General features: G+C 35.5%; 5 protein-coding genes across 9 annotated transcripts; 1 reads left to right on the top strand and 4 right to left on the bottom strand.

Moving 5' to 3' along the window:
* Positions 1-421: 421 nt before the first annotated feature.
* LOC124411716 (26S proteasome non-ATPase regulatory subunit 14) lies at positions 422-2,565 on the bottom strand. Of its 2 annotated transcripts, none has more exons than XM_046891024.1 (6): positions 2,419-2,565; positions 2,106-2,203; positions 1,798-1,947; positions 1,327-1,590; positions 778-1,044; positions 422-660 (listed from the first exon to the last, which is right to left on the bottom strand). In XM_046891024.1, the coding sequence occupies exons 2-6, from the start codon at positions 2,196-2,198 to the stop codon at positions 499-501; spliced, it is 936 nt and encodes a 311-aa protein (XP_046746980.1). In that variant the 5' UTR covers positions 2,199-2,203; positions 2,419-2,565; the 3' UTR covers positions 422-498. The 2 variants fall into 2 exon arrangements, with proteins under 2 accessions (XP_046746980.1, XP_046746990.1); XM_046891034.1 differs by having other exon boundaries at positions 2,423-2,547.
* A 66-nt stretch (positions 2,566-2,631) lies between these two features.
* Positions 2,632-3,610, top strand: LOC124411725 (COX assembly mitochondrial protein homolog). The gene is made up of 3 exons (XM_046891047.1): positions 2,632-2,758; positions 2,954-3,058; positions 3,185-3,610. The coding sequence occupies exons 1-3, from the start codon at positions 2,704-2,706 to the stop codon at positions 3,409-3,411; spliced, it is 387 nt and encodes a 128-aa protein (XP_046747003.1). The 5' UTR covers positions 2,632-2,703; the 3' UTR covers positions 3,412-3,610.
* An 18-nt stretch (positions 3,611-3,628) lies between these two features.
* On the bottom strand, positions 3,629-6,227 carry LOC124411712 (tRNA-splicing endonuclease subunit Sen2). Its single transcript, XM_046891011.1, has 5 exons — positions 6,004-6,227; positions 5,601-5,823; positions 4,278-5,138; positions 3,936-4,096; positions 3,629-3,802 (listed from the first exon to the last, which is right to left on the bottom strand). Exons 1-5 carry the CDS (start codon positions 6,202-6,204, stop codon positions 3,629-3,631), a joined length of 1,620 nt encoding a protein of 539 aa, XP_046746967.1. The 5' UTR covers positions 6,205-6,227.
* An 883-nt stretch (positions 6,228-7,110) lies between these two features.
* LOC124412622 (inositol polyphosphate multikinase) lies at positions 7,111-13,307 on the bottom strand. Of its 4 annotated transcripts, none has more exons than XM_046892651.1 (5): positions 9,580-9,760; positions 8,990-9,221; positions 8,685-8,861; positions 8,270-8,530; positions 7,111-8,160 (listed from the first exon to the last, which is right to left on the bottom strand). In XM_046892651.1, exons 1-5 carry the CDS (start codon positions 9,619-9,621, stop codon positions 7,343-7,345), a joined length of 1,530 nt encoding a protein of 509 aa, XP_046748607.1. In that variant the 5' UTR covers positions 9,622-9,760; the 3' UTR covers positions 7,111-7,342. The 4 variants fall into 4 exon arrangements, with proteins under 4 accessions (XP_046748607.1, XP_046748617.1, XP_046748636.1 ...); XM_046892661.1 differs by lacking the exon at positions 9,580-9,760 and adding an exon at positions 13,057-13,307 and having other exon boundaries at positions 7,112-8,160; XM_046892680.1 differs by lacking the exon at positions 9,580-9,760 and adding an exon at positions 11,826-11,960 and having other exon boundaries at positions 7,112-8,160.
* A 643-nt stretch (positions 13,308-13,950) lies between these two features.
* LOC124412642 (hydroxyacyl-coenzyme A dehydrogenase, mitochondrial-like) lies at positions 13,951-17,277 on the bottom strand. Its single transcript, XM_046892692.1, has 7 exons — positions 16,865-17,277; positions 16,397-16,513; positions 16,137-16,295; positions 15,652-15,789; positions 15,210-15,372; positions 14,772-14,888; positions 13,951-14,630 (listed from the first exon to the last, which is right to left on the bottom strand). Exons 1-7 carry the CDS (start codon positions 16,979-16,981, stop codon positions 14,509-14,511), a joined length of 933 nt encoding a protein of 310 aa, XP_046748648.1. The 5' UTR covers positions 16,982-17,277; the 3' UTR covers positions 13,951-14,508.
* Between the last annotated feature and the right edge of the window lie 1,692 nt (positions 17,278-18,969).

Here is an 18,969-nt window from a genome sequence, read left to right as displayed (position 1 = left end):
ATATTCCCACATCTTAACAGTACAAACTGTATATTCTCGGATGTTCATACCATAGGTTTGTCATTCTTGTATTCCATACCCCAATATTTATCTGCTCATTTTACGCTATTTGTTTTTACAACCGAATATGTAATTAACCGCAAGAAACTGTACATAAATTTTTCATTCTAAGGCTGGCCAATTTACAGAGAATTCAAATAAATTACAACGGAAACACTTGTACATTAATGTTGCTCGATCATAGGCCCTTTTCCTGAAATAAAATTCATTTTTTTATCCAGAAAAAGTGTGGTACGAAGATTAAATGCTTGTCGTTAGACACATATGTTACATGGTGATTACAAGGTGGGATGTAACAGAAAATTTGTTTCCGACATTTATTGTAAAAAGAAACTGGATATACGACAAAATAGAAAGCCAATTTTACTGTTTTCATTTTATTTTAAAAAGACGGGTTTATGTTCAATTTTCGTAGGTAAATTATATAAAGAGAAAACATCACTTGAATACGACAGTATCAAGCATAGCTCCGAGGCATTGCACAATATTTGTCGTCATTAGCGTGTCGACTTTTTCTTCAAGATGCCGTTTTGGATCCTGCTTTCCAACATTCTTTATTGCCAACTGCTCTGGTGTCATCTTTTCTTCGTCTTCTAACGCCTAAAACGTAATAATTTCAGTCAATCATAGTTAAATTCGAGATTGTTTAGCCAACATTTCACAAGATGTTCTATAGCAGGTCGAACGCTATAGGCACAAAAAAGCGAAAATGCGTACCTTATTATAATTTTTGGCCAACTCTAACATATCGGAAACAATTCCTTCGTTGAGTTTTCCATGTTCTGAGTATTCAGCAAGTGTGAGACCATCCATCCATGATTTTTTATGCAAATTGAGGAGCATCTTCTGCTCCAGTTCATTTTTACGATAGTTTATACTAATGCTATAGTAGTGACGATTTAATCCGTGAATTAAAGCTTGCACCGATGGCTTTTGCAGATGACCCAAATTAGATGTAGTCTGGCGAGGTTCTTGTCCCAACACCTAAACATAAATAATGTAAATATAGAATTGAGATTGTAAAATCACATCTGCGATATACTTCTTCAACATTTTTCGCATCAGGTATTAGTATAAGTTCAAATTGTTATAAAATTCATTAGGATATGGATTACAATTCAACTTTCGTAGTTACAGTGAAACTTCCCAATAGCAGACACCTTTGGGACTGGATATCTCGTCCGCTATTGTTAAGTGTCTGTTAGATGGAAAATCGCACATTTTTTACTACATGAATATATCGTATTTTATTGCGAATAAACTTACCATCATATTAGGATTAATTAATCTGAAAGCATCAATGACGACCTTGCCTTTCACCGATTGAATAGGATCGATGACAACAGCAACCGCACGTTCGCTAAGTGCTTCAAATGACTGCTGAGTATTAATATCAACTCCCGAAAGCCAGCAGCCAAAACCAGGATGCGAATGGTACCATCCAACTACCATCTCCGGTCGTCCTGTCTGTTTCAACATATCCAACATCTTGGCTTGGAATACTGGATCAACAGCTTCAACGCTTACGCCCTTATCAAAAAAGATATTATTTTAGCATATCGTGAAAAATGTTGGTCTATTTATTTGAGTAGTTTCTACTCGCTATCAAACAATTTTATTTACACTAATAATCAACTACTAAATTATTACGAAGTGAGTCCAGAACAGATCCACTGTGGCTTTTGTTTACAGACTCATTTTATATCATGAACATTTTTAATACAATAAATATCTTACAGTTCCTGTTTGCGGCATGGCGAAGACGTCAATGACTCGGACTGTATAGTCATCTACAAATTCACCTAACATCAATCCCATAACTTCCATGGGTACACCAGCGCGTCCATGTTTCAACATTTTCAGTAAAGCCAGTGATGATATGTATACCTGGAATAAAGTAATTAGTTCAGAACTAATGGAGTTATGATTTATAACATGCACTCTCACCACATTGGAATATAACTGAGTTCAATTGAAACATAAATCTTTTACATTTACAGCAAAAATATTTTTTATGTCATTATTTAGATAGAAATGTTATTAACCTGCTCAGCAGTATCTACTACAGGAGCATCCGATGGTGGGGGTCCTTGATTCAGACCTGGCATACCGCCACCTAACCGTAACAGACGGTCCATTTCCTCTGTAAATTAAATGCAACGATAGTAATAAGTATTGTAACAAATCAATATGGCCAGATCAGATTCATTTTTCGGGAAAAACAGAATCAAACTGTAAGAACGAACAATGGTGTTCTGTAAACGGAGAATTGAGGTTAGTTGCCCGCTTGTCAAAATCCGACGATGTTTCAGGCGTTTGTCAGATGCAAATATCAATATACAACTAGAGGGTACTTACCTACTTAGCAAAATTGATTCTAGATTCAAATCTCCTTCGTAGTTAACTACTTAACGTAAAAGCGACTGAAGTAAACAATTCTATCAATTCGGGAAGAATGACAATCTGAAAATGTTGGAAAATGTGCAGAATCACCGCAAGGCATGGCGGGTACCGACCGGCTGCGGGGATCAACCAATCAGAATGTTTCGTTGCACCGTGCATCCTGTGCTGTCAGTAAGTCGCGTGCAGCGCGTATCGGAGAAAATCAAAAGCTATGATCAGTATAATCAAAAGAGAAAAGAAATGGCAGAGAAGCACGTACCTTCAAGAAATTACACAGGTGGACCTCACGGACTGGGTAATCATTGCTACAATTTATACTTAATGTAGCTATTATTTTCATACTTGTATATAAATGGTTCTCAATTTATTTTAAAGCATACTTGTGCGTAAATTTCACGAATTGGTTATAGTGTTTAGGTTAGTTCAGGTTGTAATGGTTTGTAGAACGGGATATCCATAGGCCGTGGAGTCAATAAAAAGATTTTTTCAGGCAATCCTGATGACTTGTCTTTGAGAAAACTAGAATTACAAGTTATTATACCCAAAAAAGTACGTGACCGATCGAGGAAGGAAAAGTGCGCTGAAGAAGTTGAAGGTAGGTTCGTCACACATCACACGCTATACATTGGATAAATTTTTTTTTTGGGAAATATCAGTTTTTAACGCAGTTATATCACATTTACTTTGTTTGATCATTTCATAAGAATTTATCCTGCTTCAGCTTTCAGTAAATGCTGTTCCAGTACTGGTTTCTTAATGGTAGTGAAATGCCGTGAGGAAAATAATGTAATGAAAGAATGTTTGACAAAATGGTTTCATAATCCAGAGTTTTTCGAAGAATGTAAACAAGAATATCTGGCTGAAAGAAGTGAATACAGAAGGACAGGTATTGCCAAAAATCCCAGAACACAACCATTGGGTACTAACAGAATAGGGTCTAGTATGTAAATAATTGTGTTTTTATCAGTACCATTTGCCCACAGAATTTGTAATTACTTTGTAACTTTAAACAAAAGATCATTCATGCTCTTAAATCGCTTCGTTTATGTATATGTTAAAACACGAAAACTACAAAGTGATGTCAAGTCAACTATGGACTATATTCGTTAGGAATAATTAGCAATAAATCGTGAAATTTAAAGATTGTGTGTAAAAATTGTTTTTATTACTCCAAATCATCTTTGTCATCTTCTAAATCAATTTCCTCTCTATTTTGTTTTGGAATCCATCTTCTATAAAGTAATTCTTGCACCATAAATTCGCCCAAAAGTTCTGGGGTGGAAGGGTGTTCACTTCTTGGAATTTTTGATGGCCAAAGGACTTTAGCGAATAATATTTCCTGCAAGGTAATGAAGTCACATGAAGAGACGAGACTAAGTTTATTTCCTGATGATGGATCAGAATAGAAAACAATAAGTTTGCATTGACACGTAAAACTAATATTGATATGCAAAAATAACAAACCCATGTACCTTGGCAGCAGTTTCAGATAATCTATCAAGGCCAAATAATTTTTTCCAGGTCATTTTACGTGTTGTTTTCTTGTCATCTGTGATCAAGGTATCTGCATCTAACACTTCCACAATCACGATATACGATGCATGATAAAATGGAGGCCCTTGTTTGTACAGCACTGGAATAGGATCAGTTGCATTGATTTTAAAATATTTTCAATCATCTACAATCCTGACCAAAGTTCTGACTTGATTGACATTGTCAAGATTAATATAAAAAATTCTTACTAAAATAAAAATTCGTGACTGATGATTTATTTTCATAGAATACAACATGCATAACTTAGAAATGCTACTTACAAAAATCGCCGCCATACTTCAAGCCAGGTTTAACCACCCAGCCCTTGCTGCGAAAGTAATGGTATACAACATATTTTTGTACAAAATCACTTTGTACATGGCAGAAGTGATTCCATGCATCCAAAATACTCAACAAATTACCATCAAAGTCGACAACTTGTAGGCAGCCCAATCCGAACATTAGAAAAAACGTTTCCTCAAATGTGAGATACATTACTTCTCTAACGGGAAAACCTTCCTTCTGAACTGTTGGTTTCACGTTATTCAAATAATTTTCAGTATCAGAGTCACTGTCGGGTAAAACTAACAATTCTCTCTCTAACATTTCGATGTCGTCTTCAACATTTGTTTCATTTTCGATTTCACAACAATTTTCTTCGTCTAAACTTATTGATATTTTCTCATCACTTAAGACCATAATATCTGCATCACCAGAGACATTTTGTGTCATGGGTTCTGAAGTCTCGACATGTGAAATTTCACATACTTCATCTTCCTCTTCACTGGTGTCAAGAACGACTTCATCTACTTTCGCAGGTACAGATGTTAATTCACCACCAGTTTCATGGGAGTCTTGCACTTCAATATTCTTAGATAGACTAGAACTTGAATCGTTGTTCTTAATTTCTGTAACTGACACCATATCATCAACTTGATTTTTCTCACATTTGCCATCCATTTTTTCATTTGTGCAATCTGCGCCTTCTTCAGAAGATCTGATATCTTCTTGAGTTGAAAGTCTGAGTTTTTTTTCTGCAGGTTCTACGCTCTCATCTGAATCATGTACACTAACATCTTTTACAATATTCCCAGCATTTTCCGATGCCTGTCCATCTGCTCTTGCCTCCTCAACTTCTGACACTGTTGATTATAATAAAAATTGTTGAAACAATAACACCTGGAAAATCTTAGATTGGCACTAAACTCCTCATTTTCTGTTTGTAAATAATTCTGCAAGCATGCAAGCACTTTAGATATTTCTCATCAAATGCTGCTGTCATCCCTGTAATTCAGTTATTTGAAATTATGATTTTTAAGATGGAGATTTGTTCACATTGGTCCTGCTTTATTTTTTCGTTTCTTTTTTTCATTTCGTAGCAAAATAAGATCATCTAAAAATGGAATATCAATGTTCACCTACGACGAAAAACCATGACTGATATCTGAAATATTAACATCAGATCAAGTTACAGAACATAATGTATAACAAAATTTCTAAAATAAAACACCTCTTTTCAAATGTATATAATCTGGACTTTATACTTTATTCTCTGTACGCATATTTGGGTTGGAAACATGTACTTTGAACAGGTTTTTGTTTACCACAAGTTTTTTTATTGCGATCCATTTCTTTTGACGAGTCGATAACTGCAACATTTTTCCACGATTCCTCTTCCATAGATTTTGCCAGAGCTTCTGCCGCTAGATTTTCCGCTTGTTCAAGCCATGCTTGTCGTCTAGCCCATTGTCTGTGTCTCACAACTGGCCGTCTAGTCCTCTCAAAGTTTGGATAACTTCGCGATAAAGATCCTTTCCCAAAAAACCCCTATAAACAGTAAAAATTGATGAAAAATTAGTCGCTACTGCAAAAGTAAGGCTGGTTTAAAAGTAGGCCTGTTAATTTCATTGAGCAAGAAAATTACTCATGTATACCTGAATAACCAGTATTTTATATCCCAAAACAATATCAAGCCGGTTATTAATTTTTATGACAGCTACTCCTTACCATGGAATGTAGAGCTTCGATATCGTAGAGTTCTGTGACACAGACACCCAGGTTACCGAGGTGGCCGGTATAAACGATCCATTCATTATCAGAACCTATATTAATTGGGAATGGTTTACGTGGCCGAAGTCGAACCCTTCGCTTTTTTCTGGGTTCCCTTAGCGGCATCATATTTTTCTGACAGTTTTTCGTTTCGTTCATTGCAATCGTTGATGTCACTTGAGTTCACAACAATAATGCATTCAAACACGACACACTGAATGCGTTTTTGGTTATGTCTTGAGTAGGCGCATGTCAGGTCAAAGACATGCCTAAATTTACGCCAACTATTCGCCGTTACATATTTATATATGTATATTTGCGAACATAAAGCACTATTTCTATTTAAAATCTCTTTATAGGACCAAGTTGACTGGGAACAGCTGAGGAAATATTTTTAGATAAATCTTATATTACTTAGTTTAATTTACGTAGTAAGAAATTGCGGTCAATTTGTGAATTTCACTATTTCGTCCAAAGAATCGCAAGAATTGGAGATTAAAGAAACTCAAATTACTCATCCGAAATTTTCCCGTTTTCCTGAAAAAATACTGATTTTTTCCAGGGGACATTTCAACTACCCTTACCTAATGAACTCACTTCATCCATGCAAGTTCATTGAATTTTAGGAATAATATTTTTATTGGTAAATCGAAATAGTCATTCTTTTTCAAATTTCATTCGATAGAATCTACCATGGTGTATGTATTTATATGGAGAAAAATCGTACCTATGTATTGAACAGAGTAAATTAATTTAAGTGCTCGGTTTTTTTTTTTTTAATTTAACATTTTTTATCAGTTAACAGAAACTCAAGTTTAATTCATATACACACTATATCATACGTATTTGCTGTCTACGTATGTATTACATGCTGACTAGAACATTTGCCTTGTATCAAAAATCGCAAAAACTCCAGGAACTCACCCAAATTCCCTACCATTTCCCTGATTCCTCCAGACTGCATCAAAATCCCTGACATGAATCGGCTTATCGAAAATTCCTTGACGCTAGATACACTGCTTATTTGCATATGATGATTGCACGAAACATTAAAGCAAAGCATATAGACCAAGTAAATATCATAAAAAATTTTATTTCGTACATTCCCCAAAGTTCGTGTATATAATTCACACTAATAACAGTACTTGGGTTATGAATGGTCCTTTTAGCTTACTTATAAGCTAATTATGATCGTATCACTCCAACTTTTTATGCATTGGAAAATGAGAATAAAGCTAGCTTACCTGGAACATACATATCACCGGGGTATCATAATAAATAGTTATATAGACATATCTCATTCTGGTGTCAAAAAACTTTCCAACAATTTAATTAGGTTCTGTATTCCCTCCAGATAATTAGTATCTAAGCCATCGTTTTCTGCAGGAAAAACGTGAGCAAAGTCAATCATATTTACTCGGACCCAATTTTGTTTCTCTTCAGGGGTTGTAGTGAGCTCATCGAGCAAATTAGCGTAATCTTCTTTCATTTTAATAATGTCTTTGTCGAAATTGTTCATGTAAGAGTGTGTACGACACAATTTTTCAACAACAATATTCATACCCCTTCCGCACGAGTCATTTCTCACTAAACTAGGCTCTGGTGAATTGTTTGGACTCGGGGACTGATGAAAGGATTCAGATCTTTTTAGACTGTCGCTTCTCTTGAGGCTGTGGGATCGTTTCACTGATTTACTTTTGTTTCGTCTCATAAAAATTGGCGACATCGTTGGAGTAGCAATTGGAGAGTGGTTGTTGAGTGTTTTTGCAAAAACAGGCCCACTCTCTGTCAGTTGGCCAGAAAACCCTGCGTCCCCCAAAGAGAGCACTGGTCGAATATTTAATTTCAAGGACGGCGATCTCGCAATTGGAGATAGATTGAAGTAATTATTAGCATTTGGCGAACCATTGTTATTGGATGTTTTACCATTAACAGGACTAGATTGTTGCCGCAAACGTTTTGCATCGTATGCAAGTAATATGGAACTTGAATAGAACCTAAATTTGGTTTGCAATCTAAAAAAGGCCAAAATTTTCCATAGTGTAGACAGTAGTTTTACAATTAAATTGCGACAAGGCGGCTGTCCTGGCTTGGCATTGAGGAATAATTCCATTGCTGAAAATAAAGAAAACAAAATAATAGTGTGTTTTTAGAACAAAAAGTTATTCATCCATAATTAATCTCATGCAATAATTAAAGTATCGATAAATCTTGAAATTATTACCATCGACAACCATTTGCTTATCTAGTTTTTTGCCATAGTCTCTGTCATATTTTTTTATAAAACCAGTAGAAAGTCTGCACACTTGGAATCCTGGTATACAAAACCCGTATTCATTCTTAGATTCAGCATATTTTTTTTCCTCTCCAGCTCTCTTCGCAGGACCAGCCAGCGGATCCCAAGTTCGTCGACCAATCTTTACGTCCATTACACATGGTTCAGACATTCCCTCGGTCAAATCTTTCAGTATGAGAAATTTAATACCTGCAAAACAAAACATAAAGTATCACTGATAGAATAATGTTTTATTATCAGAAAGACGATACTAGTTTTCTAAAATTCTCTGATATAGCGGCTCACTTTCATCAATATCTTATCTATAATAAATTACTATTCAAGGCTACTGCTATTATCTCACATTTGTCACCAAGCTCTAGTTCTTTGGTTCCATAATACTGTGGGGTGAATTGACGGAGCTCAAGCATCAAGGGATCTGTAGTGTCTTGCAGCTTTTCATAAAACATGATTTCTCGTTCACCAAGTAGAGGCTTTTCAATTGGTTTATAGATGAGACCATCCCCACTCTTCAACATACCTGATAGTGTACAGAATTAATGAAGTATGATCGTGCCGATGATTATTGATTTCTCAAATTCACTATCTTTATAAGAGACACTGGTATATTCAGGTATGAACAATAAGTAATAAGTAATTATTAATCACCAATGGTGTCATTTTTATCTCCAAATGCATGACCTCCAACCTGAGATTCAAAGGGAATCATTCCATTAGGCAGGTCATATTCCAATGTAGGGTAATTCAATTTAAACTCAAACTTTGTCGGTCTGTTACGCCGGCGAGATCTCCCAGGGGAAAATGGTGTTCGGTCAGACATTGATGGTGATTGCGGAACAGCCATACTGGTCAATGGTATTAAGCATGGAAACAATTCTATCTGAAAGAAATAAGAGTTCGCCACTTGTTAATATACATTTGTCACTGTATAAAGTTTTCGTATCAACTACGAGCTACTAGTGCGACTACTAGAATTACACAGAGCAAACAAAGTCTTTGTCATCACATTATTTAGCAAAAATTTTGTGGCATCTTGTCTGCAGTGTCCTACAGTGATTTTTCAATTATGAGTTTAATCATAAATATACAACTTTGTCGGGCTATATTTTCACCTTATCAAGGCAATAATGCAACAAACACCTGTCCCAAGAAAAATGTGACAAATATTGGTAATGTTATAAATATCCAAAGTTATATTGTTCGTTAGATGTCATCCAGACATTATCGCGTCGAATCACCTGTACATATGCAGCGATTACATCATTTTTTTTGTCTTCCATCTTCTGAGCTTCGCCATAACTCTTGACGTGCTCTTTGAGCAGTCACGGAATGCTAATAAACTTGAACATCAGTTGTTTACGTTTTACTCCCGCTACTTACTCAACGTTCAATGCATGTACGTACTATTTGACAATGCTTTCATCGCCATCTTTGCTACCGAGCATGCATGTGACAGCATGTGACACTTAAAATCAACACGTGCTCAGAGCACGTGTGCAGCTTCATTGTAAAACGGTATTGTATCTGATTGTGACTACAGTGAGCGGAAGCGTTAGGATCAGTTATAACGTATATAGTTGCATAACTTTGGTGATACGATGTTATATCTCCCACATGACTCTAAGATACACAGATATATAATTCATGATCATAATATCAGAGATAAAAGAAATAATTTTTACGAAGATCGTTGTTAAACCGCGGTGCCTCTTTTTGTCCTTGTCATCTACCGAACGTGACGTAGGCGCGGATGATATCCAGGAATACTCGATATAAACTCAGATGTGGGCGCGGCGCGTGCGTAATGACGAAAGCGCAGTCATCGTGAAATTTTCAAATTTGGCTGATCACCAAATGCCACAAATCGTGATCGTTAGACACGACGATGTTTGGAAATACCCACTACAACTGCTATCATAGTTTACTTTTTCGGAAATATTTCTGAAAATCTAAAAAAAATTCTTGACCATCACTCTTTGAAAGCGATAAGATTCTTATGAGAAAAGTAAAAAAAAGACCAAAAAAAAATCATCAACACGAACTTGGTTCTTACTCTCCACGTCCGATGCAGTATATACCGTTACTATTGTTATTGATATAAAAATATTGCAATTATAATTCTATAAATGTTTTGTTAAATATGGGCATATCCGCGTGTGTTAATCGCAGGAAACTGCATACGACAATTCTTACGCGCAAAGTGTGACAAAATCAGGAAATATATACGTCCAATGTAGATTGAACGTAATTACAATGAATTGAAAAAGGTATAACGTGGTAAGTTCAAAAGAAGTAGACAGTAGGTAATGTGGCACGTAGTATTCGTCACGGCCCTGACAGGAGGTAATTCGCCATGATATTACTGTTATTAGTTTACGCAGACACGCGATACTTTGAATAAAATTGACCCACATGCATGTTTTACAAAATGACTCAAATTTAAGAACGCTGTTATACAATATACGTAGGTATAGGCCAATACACCTTGTCACATTTTACGCGACCTTCTACCTTGTTATATACTACAAAAAGTAACTGAATCAAGTATTATTATTGTACGTCAGCGACTCGTTTATTACACGATCACAGTTGTTTCCTGCAGAATTTTTCATTACGAAAGCACTTTTGCAACTGATAAATTTCTTCATAATTATCAATGTGGTTATGGCTACATCAAGATCCTTGAGTACAATGTCTCTTCGCCATTTCAAAGAAATTATTGAAATACATTTCGTTCTAGGAAACGGCAATACTAGGTGTTCAACATTTTATTTATCTTGTACGCAGACACGTCTGACACATTACGAAATATCTGGCTCCCACTCGCGTACATAGTAATCGGTATTTATAATAACGATCAGGCGCACACAAATGTCTTATAATTGCCTCACATTTGTATACTATGGAATTTAAATGTACGTTTGAAAATTATTATATTACCATAATGTGCAGCGACTGCAATATCTACGCGGACAAATATCAATACGCACATATTAACATTATCTATTCCCATCAGTTTTGCATGTATGCACCTATATACGATTATAAATTTAATAACAATCTACAGTATTATCCCACATTTGCGCACTGGTAATCATGAATTATTCAAAACTGATTCATCATTTAATTAATTAGCTGCGCTCTTTCATTCTAATCGCATTTCTGGATCTCAGAATATCCGTGCAATAATAAGCTGTGTAACTCGAACAAAACACGTCATTCAACAGTCATACCTGCATAAGTATTATTTTTAATTAAAATAACAATAATTATACTATTGTGTGTGCGGCGATCTTAAATTGCTCTATGCGATGCGATATTTTCAGTTCAAGTTTCAAATTACGAGAATTTTCTTTGAGAATATACTGTACCTACGTGTACATTATATTCTTTTGTAAGGTATATAATTATTTAGTTTCTCTTCATTTAATATCTGATTACTGTAAAATTTAACTTTTTCGACGGCTATTAAAATATTACATACCTCGAAATCGTGGACTTGAATTGCTAATTGGTGGGTTCGACTGGTACAGTTCAATTATGCCGTGAGATTATTGATATAAATAGATTGTTGATAAAAAGAACCGTGGACTTGCTACCGAAATAAGATTCTCTCCGTGGGATTTTTATTTCGATTGCGATTCACTACAACGGCGACAAGTCGGAGACGACGCTTATCGACATTAACTGAATTGCATAATTATATCTTCCCGTGATTTTTTTCGCCGCGATGTTCAAGCAGCAATTCTTGGACTAGAATCTTGAAGATCTCCGCTTGATATACACTCGGATATAGACCCGACACTGATTGAACGAAGTATGTAATATGAACGCGGATTTCGACTGCACACATGTATATGTATCAATTTTTTAAACAGTCTGACCGAACGAATCATAATAATGAATGAATTTGGTATAGATAGCAGCGCGAAAAAGGATTATAATAATCGAAATAATTAACAGATTCATCAAGATTGCGGGATCAGCTTGAGATAATTGAGACATGGTAACGATACTTTAATTTACTGTCTATCCTTCTAAAAAATGATTTATAATTTAGAGTAGCGTACGTGTGTGTGTATAAAAACGTATGTAGGTGCGATCAAGTCTTGCCGCGATTCTAAAAGTGTCTGCCGTACTAGAACTTTTTCATTAACTGCAAGGTATCCTTGCGAAAAAATGTATTTACTGTAATGATTGTGAAATAGGTCGAATCTCTAACACAGGTATAATCCAAAACTCAAATAGATACGGCTATGTTTAAGACGTGACTAATGTACCTTGGTTGAAACACACCGCGGGTTGCCCGAACTCACATTGAAACGTATAATGTATGTACAGAATGATTTTAGACGGTACACGATATTCAAGTAATCAACACTACAGTATTGCATTGAACGCAACGACCACAGTAAAAAATTATTTAAATAAATAACGAGGACGTAAGATGATCACAGTATAATGTTTCAATAAACCTAGAGCTTTCAGCTATAGCTTAGGTAAAAGAACAACGCGGGATAAAACGCACGAGTCAATCGGATTCATCGAAGAGCGCGAAAACAGGCAAAACCGGCTCAATTATAAATTGTTTGTACGAAGACGTTGGCGTAGAACGTAAGTACAAAGACACAAGAACTAATATTCATGTGATATCGATAGATGATCACTAGTTGGAGAATAATTTATCAGGGAACTACGAAAAATTCGCTACTTACACAGTAAAAATGGTCCTTGTCATGCTACAGCATGTGGAGGCGATAAGTAATTCCGAATTGTCGTGAATCTTGTTTCTCGTTGTTTGGTATACCGATTATGTTTTAAGACTCTGCCACTCGCACACCGAGTCCCTCTCGTCGGGTTTCCCTCTCCCTCGGACAAACAAACATGGATTGAATCCACTCCCCTCCCAGCTGTATCATACTCTGTGCTCTACTCGTAAAGACGTGCCTTCGTCACGGACTTTTTTGAGACATCAGGGAGCGACGGTGCGACGGTTGAATGCTGGTGAAACAGAAGTTGCGAATCACGACCTTCCTGGCAATCATCCTCCCGATTTAAATCGTTCGCATTCGTAAAACTACCACATTTCCTTTGGGTAAATACGCGACAGGTGCAACTAAAGACTGATCATTTTTATATTTATCATTCGGCCGAGTGATGTTTCTTGGTGAATTTTGATTTGTTTCAACTCCAAACAGGAGCGTCATTGGCACGACCAAACGCTGGCAGCTATTACGGTTATACTGCCGTTGAAATTGAAACCACTAATCTCCCCGGAATTCTGAATAACTCTGTGCGCTGTAGTAACGAAACTTTTGTTCTTGTTGGAAAAAAACAAGTGTCTCATTCATCGGACGTTCTTGCGTTTGATAACAAACACTCCTCAAAGCTACTATAATTAAGTCCTAATCAACTTCGATCTATCAATTAGCAATAAATCATTGCAGTCCCTCAATAAGTCGGAATTTGTTACCCAATATTACCACAGTCATAGATTTGATAAGGATTTTCAGCATGTATCTTAATTGAATTCGAATTGAAGCGGCATTATAAATTATGACTTATTGCATCTATGCCTCTAGTATTATGATAAATTCAATGTCAGTAAATACCCGCATCTTCGATAAATTCAATAAATGTTAGGTTTCTTGATATTTAAAAATTCACAGACCATTTCACGGATAAAGGATACATCAAATTCACATAAGCCCCAAACAGTCCTAATTGTTGTTTGTGACCACATTGCGGTTGGTTTAGACTGTCTTAGGTTCAAGTAAAAACGGACCTTCTATGAAATTTGTCATGATTGAAAGATGTATGTGATGTGATGGTCAACAAAGACTTTGCGTTTGCCCAGTTTGGAGCACTGTTAGTGTTGTTAAAAATATTTTCTGGTTTGAGCAACAATTATAGCTGATTTATTGAATTATACAATGATGTTTCCAATAGATTTACGTATAAATTCTCAATCAACAACAATAGAAAAATATCAAGTTTACGTTACGATGATTTCAAAACTCGTGTAAAATTGATTTATCTATATAGTATAAACATCTATAAAAAATTATTGGCCCGTTCGAAACGCCGATTTCATTACAGTCAGGTAATACCGGTGTCAGAAAAATAAGTATATAATCGATATGTGGACAAACTTTGATGGTAATCAACTACTTATTGTACTTATAGAAACCTTCGCCCGTTTTAACACCCAATTTTCCTTCCTTTACAAGCTTGTTTAGGGTTTCAGTAGGTTTGAATACTGGATTGTCTGGGAATTTCTTATGCCAACCTGAAAGAAAAACAGATTCCATAAAGTTATACTGCATGTATTAATCGGTGTTACGATATAACTATAACATTCAACGGTTGAATGATTTACCACAGTGGAGGTTACATTTAGTGATATTAAGTATTTACGGTAGTAACTAACCATCAAGAATAGCCTTGGTAGTGTCATGACCAACATAGTCCGCAAGTTCTATTGGACCCATTGGATATCCAGCTCCCAGCTTCATTGCAATATCAATGTCTCGTGCAGATGCATCTCCTGCATGAGAAATTGTTCAGCATTTATTTCAGATTTCCAGAATTTCTGTTTTGTTTACATACTATTAATCATTAATAGCAATACATTATTTTTCAATGCATATAACAACAAAATTAAATGTCAGTTGTCTCATTTTAATAATCTCTAGACATTTTACAAACTCAATCATAAACTTTATTTGATTCTATTGGAGATATTAACCTCAAGTTTTTGAATTACTAAAAGTTTATTGATACATTCTTATCACTACTCACGTATCAAGATGCTTTTTTGCAACTTTAAAACGTGTATTTGGTATTCCTCATAAATTTAAAAACTCACCACGTTCTAAAAGGCGTACAGCTTCACTGATGTAAGGAACGAGAAGTCTGTTGACCACAAATCCAGGAGTATCTTTACAAGTGATACAAGTTTTCCCAATAGCCTTACCCCATTCCATTAGAGTGTTATATGTTTCATCTGAAGTTTCCGGAATACGAATGACCTATAATTTGCACAGACAGTTGTAATATCTTCAATTTTAATCAGTTCTTACATAGCATTCTTTGATCGTTTTTCAATCTGAATTGAAACTAATGATATAAAGTCATATTACTCCAATCAAATACATTAGCTTTTCATGAGTTAGGTGAAAAGATTGTTTTTGCTGCGCACGATTTTGTAAAAACAAATCACGTTATACCAGTAACAGATTTCCAGATAACCTAGTTGTATCATTGGAGTTACTGATCATTGCAGAAAAAGGAAGAAGTGATGCTCATACCTCAAGCAATTTCATAACAGGTACAGGATTGAAGAAATGAAGACCGCCAAATCTGTCCTTACGATTGCTAACCGAAGCAATTTCTCCAATCGACAAAGAAGACGTATTGCTTGCAAAGATCGTAGATGCAGGAGCAACCTATAATTATTGAAATTTTGAGAAAGATCTATATATATATAATATACTTGCTAAGTAAATATAATGCATACTATTTTGATAAAGATTATTACATATTCGTTTCTTTCGTTACTGAATCAGAGGATTCAGCTTCAGTAAGACGAAACGGTAAATGATATAATCAGTAAACTTTGAAGCTGACATGATACACAGGTTCAAACTTTTTATAATTCCCACTGAATATACAGTTGGATATCAGCAGCTTTCAAGTATTTGATAATTACAAAAAATGGGTGATACGCCCACTGATTGTATATTGAGGATTCATAAATTTCCATTTGCTCATTTTTATTGATATTCAAACTCACATCATCTATGCTAGCGAAAAGTTTGTGCTTAGCTTCCATATTTTCCACAATTGCTTCTATGACAAGATCTGTACTCTTTACTGCGGTTTGAAGATCCGTACTAACTTCTATACTGGCCAATGCAGTCTTTACCAACTTTTCACCCTCAGCAGGATTGTCCTATGGAAATATATTTTTGATTCGATTTCAGAATGTGTAATTAAGATTGTTAATTAATGTTTTATTTTCATTAGTTCACCTAGCTTCTTCTATATACTTACTTTATATAATTTCTTGGCTACGCGACCTAAGTTCTTCTGAATACTCTCCTGAGATTTCTTCAATACATCAGGACTGATATCTACCAGAGTTACTCGGTTTCCTGCTTGAGCTGCAACCTGCATAATTCAACAATATCAATTTGATCAAATAAGAGACATTCCCATCTGCTGGTGTAAGTAGGAGCGATTGTAAAAGTATGAACAAATCTCAAAGTGCAATTATTACATGCAGTCTGTACAAGGACTGAAGATGTTCCCTGTCATTTTCTCTAAACAACAAAATGGTTTTCCAACAAGAAAATTGGAAGACAAATTTCAAAGCTGAAGTGGAATAATATATTTTCACTGGTACTATCCATAAATTGATTTAGTGGATTTAGTACTTCAGTGACGTTTCAATAACTTTGGAAATTTCAACTTCAATTTAGCTAAGTGGATATAAACATTTGTTTTGCCTTCATATCATACCTGAGCAATCCCTGAGCCCATGAGCCCACCTCCGACAACAGTAATATGCTTAATTGCATTATTGAGAGAACTAGACGTCGCCATACCTCTTCTTATGATTGCAAATGGTAAAATCATTATTAAATGAAGTGAGAAATTACTAAGATATTAATTCAAAGACCAATAATTACAAGAATACCACGAGAAAGAGAAGACCAGGTGGTTTCGTCAATGAGAATGTAAGATAAGTGTCGTTTCGGCGGCGCCCCACTTGTATTCTACGCGATTATACTTTGAACTTTGGTCACTCAATTGTACCGATCTGACGATCTTGTTTACTCCTTGGACTGCTGTTTATCTATTATCACACACTCTAACATGTGAAAAAGTGAAACATCGAAGGTAAATTCATCGATGTAGAGAAATTAGCTGTTTTACCAAGGGAATTCGAGTACGGATATGGCCCACGGCCACACTATCATTCAATTATCTACTCTCGTTAATTAATAATTGGAATTCAAGATAAGCTTCGCTATTTCTATCATTTGTGGACTTATCGACGTGGAGATCTAGCTAGTATTCCACTTTGCGTCGTTAAGCAAGAAACAAGGTTCATAACAGATGTGGACGTGATTGATCATCAGCTGCTTAATCTACACTATGATTAGTTAAAATAGTCTAGGCTCCAGCAGAAAGAGAGGTGAAATGTGAGAATAACTCGTGAGTTTTAGCGAGTCAATATGCTCTGCATTATCGACTACTTTCGAAGTCCGTGGTGCTGGTAATTGCGACAGCATCAAGTAGTTACCGACACGGAGTAGTAATAGTTATCGACCTTACCGACATACATTTACCGTCCGTAGGCACTTCGAAAATTAGTTCCAAAAACCTGTTCGTCATGTGAGTCGGGATTTTCACGGGCATCAAATTGACGCGACGGCTGCTTGACACGGCAACGCCACGCCGTCGGCGGTAAAAAGACGCTCATGAAAATGGATACCGACGTAACGGTAAGAAGCCGTAAAGTTTCAGCGGAAGTACAAAAGATTTGATTAACTGGAACAGAGAAAAGATTTGATTAGTTGGAACAGTCAAGAAGTTTGATGAGCTGAAACAGACAGAAAGTATAATTGGCTGAAACAGTTAAAAAGTTTGGTTAGTGGATCAGACAAAAGGTTTGGTTAACTGAAATAGTCAAAATATGTGATTAACTGAGACATTTGAAAGGTTTGGATTGCTGAAACAGTTAAAAAGTTTCATTAGCTGAAACAGACAGAAGGTATAATTAACTGACAGTTGCAAAGTTTAATTAGCTGAAACAGACAGAAGGTATAATTAACTGACAGTTGCAAAGTTTAATTAGCTGAAACAGACAAAGGTTTTGGTTAGCTGAAACAGTCAAAAAATTTTATTAGCTGAAACAGATAAAAGGTATAATTAAATGAAACAGTTAAAAAGTTTGATAAGCTGAAACAGACAAAGGTTTGGTTAGCTGAAACAGATAAAGGTTTTGGTTAGCTGAAACAGTCAAAAAATTTTATTAGCTGAAACAGATAAAAGGTATAATTAACTGAAACAGTTAAAAAGTTTGATAAGCTGAAACAGACAAAGGTTTGGTTAGCTGAAACAGACAAAGGTTTCATTAGCTGAACGGAACCAAAGATTTAATTAGCTAAAACAGACGAAAATAAGATTAGCACAATGACAAAAATTGCGTGCACCGACAAAAACTATGTCGGTCCCAGCGTCAACATTTGCGAAAAAAGACTTCTACTCTATTATTTATACGATTGAAGGAAAAACTATAAATTTTTTAGATCAAAATCAATATTCTATGTATAACCATACGGTAAGTATAGCTATACTTTGAAAAAAATTAGTTCGTTGCCCTGAAACAAAAAAGGATTCAATGACTTAAAAAATACTTTTGAATGCCTTAGATATGTTTTATAAATACTTACACAAGATACTTCACCACCACTATGCACTCCGCGATTTTTATTCCCGTGAATTGATCACCGGCTTGCAAATGCCACGCTTTCTCTCAGAACCAAAAAGTATCAAGTCAACGCGCAAAAGGTGCGGTCAACTTAAACTTGAAAATTTAGTTGTTAGTAACGAAATTG

Source organism: Diprion similis, chromosome 2, assembly GCF_021155765.1.
Source record: "Diprion similis isolate iyDipSimi1 chromosome 2, iyDipSimi1.1, whole genome shotgun sequence".
NCBI lineage: Eukaryota > Metazoa > Arthropoda > Insecta > Hymenoptera > Diprionidae > Diprion > Diprion similis.
Note: the sequence above shows the minus strand (reverse complement) of the source record. Positions and strands in the feature narration are given on the sequence as shown.